Genomic DNA, 5,691 nt, shown 5'->3' on the forward strand with positions numbered 1-5,691 from the left:
TGAGGTCATTTATTTATTTATTTACTTGATTTATATCCTGCCTTTCTCCCCAATCGGAACCCAAAGCAGCTTAGATCATTCTTTTTTCCTCCATTTTATCCCCACAATAACCCTGTTAGGCTGAGAGTGTATTACTGACCCAAGGTCGCCCAACAAGCTTCCATAGCAGAGTAAGGATTCAAACCTGGGTTTTGCAGATCCTAGTCCAACACTTTAACCACTACACCGCACTGGCTGTATAAACAATTTTTTTTCATACATTTCTAGTGCCCATCATGAGCAGTCCTCTAAGGCTGCAATTTTACGCTCATTTATATGGGTGAAAACTCCATCAGACTGAGTGGGAGACTCAACTGGCCTGTCTAACTTTCAGATGACCACACTTCCAATCTGAAGCACATATACAGGCGGAGTATCCCTTATCCAGACATCCCATATCTGGACTGATCTGAAAACTGGACCCTTCCAGCCGTAGGCTGACCATACGTACCGTTTTGAAAGGGACAGTCCCGTTATCATATTTCCCTGTCTTTTTAATTAAAATGTCAACTTTGTCCCGTTTTGCACCTCATTACACTTCCAACATTTGTTTTCTTCAGTTCTGACATTTCTTCTGATGCATACAGGCATGGCTAGGTAAATTCTCATAGAAAATGTACTCCGATTGGGTTACATTATTACATAACCCCTGTCCTGTTTTTGCCATCCCAATGTCCCGTTTTTGTCTCAAGGAAATATGGTCAGCCTATCCAGCCGGCATGCAGGCAGATCCATGCTGCCTGCTTTCAATGCTTCCTCTAAATTAAAGAAATAAAATACAGTGTACACTGCATTGTAGGTGGAGACTAAAAGCTTGCCATTGTTAGTTTGTGGTTTGCTGTTGCTCTTGTTTAACAGCTGATACAGGTATTCTGGTGAGATAGTTACACCTTTGCTTTCTGATGGTTCAATGTACACAAAATTATTTAAAATATTGTTTAAAATTACATTTAGGCTGTATATAAAGTATACATAAAACATAAATGAATTTGGGTTCCATCTCCCCAGGATATCTCATTATGTAATTGCAAAAATTCCAAAATACGGAAAGATCCGAAATACAGACCACTTCTGGTCCCAAGCAGTCCGGATAAGGGATACTCAGCCTGTACTTGTGATTCCTGCTGGACTCAATGGCAGTTCTCGTCACCATAGACACTGTATTGGGTTGTAAACATCTGAAGCAGGCAATCATTTGGAATGGGGGGTGGGCAGGGCAGCTGGAGGAGTACAGGGGAAAGGACTGAGCTCCCTCCTCTGTAACAACTTGCTCCAGTGCACGTTTACTCAGAAGCAAGCCCTATCCCTATCAACAGGGCTGATTATCAGAGTCTGCAGAAGCCTGAATCTCCTTTTGTTGGGGTTTCCCTGGAGTAGATTGCATGCAGTTAGGCTTTGAACTCTCTGCCTTAGTCTGGAATTTCATTTCCTCAGAAGCAAGCTCCGTTGACTTTAATAGGGTCCACTGGCGAGTAAAGCGTGCCAAGGATGGAATCCTTGGTCTCATTTGCTTAAGCAGGTCGAAGACAGCCGTGTCGGTTCATATTAAAATTCCCGGACAGCAGCAGCGTAAATATTAGGACCACAACCAAAATAAATGAACAAGCGCCCACTCTTTCCCCAGTTCTTCACTTAGTTACCCTGGAAACAACAGCCTGATTAAAAAAACAACAACAACAGTTCTTGCTCGCGAACGTGGTCGGTCCCCTTTGAAAAGTTTGTTCAAAGGCAATCGATGACCGCCACTAGAGGGCGCTGCGCTACGAACCCAGATTCCCTCCCTCCACCTCTCCGTTCGTCTCTGAAACGCGTGGCGAAGTGGTTTGGGCCTCGGAAGCTGCCGTAAGGGGAAGGAAGCGCGGTCACCATGGCGCTGGGCTCAGAGACGCTGTCGGAGAGGTCGGTGCAGCTCGCCGTGCTGTTGGCCTTCGCTTCGGGGGTGCTGGTGGGCTGGCAGGCAAACAGGATGCGGAGGCGCTACCTGGATTGGAGGAAGCGGCGACTGCAGGACCAGCTGTCGGCCACGCAGAAGAAACTGGACCTGTCCTGAACCAGTGAAGAGGTGACGGACGGTGGCTGCGAAGGGTCACGTTCTCTGTCTGGGGGTTTATTTCTAGCAAGCGCGGCTGGACGGCCCCTAGCTTTCTGTACTTTCTTTAGTAGAGCAGGGGTGGGGAACCTTTTTTCCGCCAAGGGCCATTTGGATATTTGTAACATTATTCGCGGGCCATTCGCCACTTCCGCCCCCAGCCCTCTTGTAGTACAGAGGGAATACTTTTCTCCATGGCCCGGGCGAGAAAGGGTTAACACAGTTTCTTGGGCGGTCCTAGCAGCTCCATAGCTAACGACTCTTCTGCAAGGGGGGGGGGAAGGTTCCTTTTCTTGCCAAAACAAACTCACATCTGCCTTGAATAGAGGCTATTCCTGTCTGCGGGAGGGGGCGGATCGCCAGTCTTAAATCCTTCTGAGCTAGAGATCTGCCAGGACCCATGAAGGGCCAGACCAAATGACTTCGCGGGCCTTATACGCCCCCGGGCCTGACGTTCCCCACCCCTGTAGTAGAGGGTTCATCTGTAGTAGCCAGCATGGAACTAAACTATCCGGATGATTCCCGGATAATTGCTCTGAATCAAAGTGCTGTTGGGGGCAGCTGCAGGGAGAAGCTTAGCAAGAGCCTTGTGGTATCTTCGGTCTGGTTTGGACATGCAGTGGAATGAAGTGGCAGAATGCTGGGGTAGCAGAGGGGATTTGCACTACTGAAAAAGCCCCTGGGGGTGCAGGGGTGGGTGACTACTGCCAGAGGACTGGAGCAAGGGAACTACAAGGAAACCTGCCGCGTGGAAGCGCTGCTGCATTGTATTGACAGCCACAGCAACAACCAGGAAACAATAAAAGTTTGGCCCCCATGTGGAAAACACCACTGTCTCCCTACATTTTGTTAAGCTGACAGAAGCAAACAACTGACTGGAAATTCAGCCCAAATACTGTTATATTTAATACCTGCAACCTGTCTTTAAAAGTTATTTCTTTACTGCCAGATCCTGTGACTCGCTTAAGAAAATAATACCGTATGGTTTGACATCGCCCTGATCCACAGGGCTGTCCAACAAGACTTCTGGTTCCCCTCTGCCCTTGTGCTTCCTGAGAAGCTGCCCCTTGAACTGGAGGGTGCTTCCAGGGAGACCTCCACACCACAGCATAAGGACTTGCTGCTTTGCATAAGGGAAGAAATGCTAGACGTGCTGTGTGTGCCCAAAGTTTTGCAGGCCCTAAGACTATGCCTGCCTCTTGTCCTTCCTGGTTCCTTGATCATCTAGAAAAATAATTAACTTCTTTGGGGTACAATTTCTCTTTCTTTTATTCATCAGACCTGTGTGAAGAGATTGTGATGGAAGCAAACTCTTAACTATTTTGAAAATATGAATTATTTTAATGGACTAGTTTTATTTGTTTCTGTGGTATCCTTTATGACTGTTTAAAAGAAACCATTAGAAAACACCAAAGGCACTGGATTGTTCTTTTAAGAAATCCCACAGGCCTTTGGCGAGCATGTACTTAATTGGGAGACAATGCAGCTTCCCTGCAGCGGTTCATCTATTAGCTGGGTATAGATCAGTAGTTCAGAACCATTTGGGCCTGGCTGTCAGAAAACATGCCAACTTGATCAGACCATAGTAGAGGCAAGCTGAGCCCCAGCCATGCAGCCAGTGCATCAGGAGCTTGCCTTGGTTGCTTGGGGGTGAACTGGCCCAGTGATGCTGTTTCTCGGCGCACATGCCAGGGTTCTCTACCCTGGCCCTGCTTATTCTTCCCCTTGCTTCTGTAACCATAAAACTAACTTATTACAGTAATGATTTCCTCTGGCCTGGGGCCCATCTTTGCTGGTATTTTCAGTTATAATGGTTCAGCAAAATCCTTTTTCTTTGATCTCCCCACCCCTGCTTTCTCAAACTTCTTTTCAGACTTTGAGAAAAAAACTGATTTTTTGTTTATTTTCTCTTTCAGACAAAAATGGAAACTGGGAGAAGCACTAGGATGAAGTCCTGTTGCGTTTTGAACTCTATGAATTGACTTGACCGTGCTCTTGTATACTCCCATGCACTCGTTCTGGAAAGAAACATTGATGGAATTACTTTTAATCTGTCATTCAGATGGACATTTTTGCAGAGGCATCAGTCTAACACATGTGGAAAGGAAGTGTTGAATTAGTTACCTTCTTCAATTGTGTAAATTTGTCAAGTGCCAAGCATAGATGAATTATTTCCTGGTGTGACACTTGATGACCCATGAAGGCTGAATCAGGATGCTATGTACGACTGAATAAAATGCTATTTTATGAAGTTACTCTGACTAAATTGTGCTAAGTTATCTTCTTGGGTTGTGAGCCTGCAGACACCTAGTCCCTTTTATTTGCAAAAACCTATATGTTTACAAATACAGTATTTTGGTCTGCACTAGGTATGTTTTCTTCACCGTCTTATAGAGCTTTCAATAATTGTTATGAACATATCATTAATTTAGTATAGTGCAGCTTGGCCATTTGCTCTGGGTTCGATGCTGTTGGGAAACAATTTTTTTTCTTACTTCCCCACATCATTGTGGTACATTCCTGGGCCTTCTGGGGTTTCTCTGGCTTTGGCCTGATCTTTCTCCAACCTGCTTTGCTGGAAAGATCATGGTAAGGTCTGGACAACTGCTGGGTGTGGGAAAGTTCAGATTTTCCCACCTAAATGGTAGCTACAGTGAGGGAAAAAAGTATTTGATCCCCTGCTGAATTTGCCCGTTTGCCCTCTGACGAAGAAATGACCAGTCCATAATTTTAATGGTAGGTTTATTGTAGCTGTGAGAGACAGAATAACAACAGGAAAAACCCCAGGAACCCAAAAGACAAAAGTCAGAGATTGATGTGCATTATAATGAGTGAAATAAGTATTTGATCCCTTTGAAAAAGATGACAGTGCTTGGTGGCAAAACCCTTGTTGGCAATTACAGAGGTCAGACGTTTCTTGTAGGTGGCCACCAGGTTTGCACACATCTCAGGAGGTATTTTGTCCCACTCCTCTTTGCAGATCCTCTCCAAGTCAGTAAAATTTCGAGGCTGATGTGTAGCTACTTGAACCTTCAGCTCCCTCCACAGATTTTCAATGGGATTAAGGTCTGGAGACTGGCTAGGCCACTCCAGGACCTTAATGTGCTTCTTCTTGAGCCACTCCTTTGTTGCCTTGGCCATGTGTTTTGGGTCATTGTCATGCTGGAATACCCATCCTCGACCCATTTTCAATGCCCTGGCTGAGGGAAGGAGGTGCTCACCCAAGATTTGACGATACATGGTCCCGTCCATCGTTGAACCCAGAGGCACTTGCAATCTGAGCTGAAGAACATAAATGTGGAGGTAAATCCTGTTGTAATTTGGAGATATAATGTGCTTTGAAGAGCACCAGGACTCTCCTGGGATCCTGATGGTGCTTTTTCTGGCCTCTAGGAATGCAAGCAGCTATCAGGTTAGTGGAGCAGAGATGTGTCTCTGCAGAGAGATAACTATTTGCTGTGTCTGCCAGGAAGGGCAAGATGAATAGCTGTTCTAAAACATGATCTAGGTATTGAGATGTGTGGGATGTGGGCCCTTTGTTGATTGGGAGATTGGGGTTCACC

General features: G+C 45.8%; 1 protein-coding gene across 1 annotated transcript; it reads left to right on the top strand.

The window, feature by feature from the left end:
• Positions 1–1,906: 1,906 nt before the first annotated feature.
• Positions 1,907–4,113, top strand: MTLN (mitoregulin). The gene is made up of 2 exons (XM_056853741.1): positions 1,907–2,093; positions 4,045–4,113. The coding sequence occupies exon 1, from the start codon at positions 1,907–1,909 to the stop codon at positions 2,087–2,089; it is 183 nt and encodes a 60-aa protein (XP_056709719.1). The 3' UTR covers positions 2,090–2,093; positions 4,045–4,113.
• The last annotated feature ends 1,578 nt before the right edge of the window (positions 4,114–5,691 follow it).

This window comes from Euleptes europaea, chromosome 7, assembly GCF_029931775.1.
Source record: "Euleptes europaea isolate rEulEur1 chromosome 7, rEulEur1.hap1, whole genome shotgun sequence".
In the NCBI taxonomy this organism is placed as follows: domain Eukaryota; kingdom Metazoa; phylum Chordata; class Lepidosauria; order Squamata; family Sphaerodactylidae; genus Euleptes; species Euleptes europaea.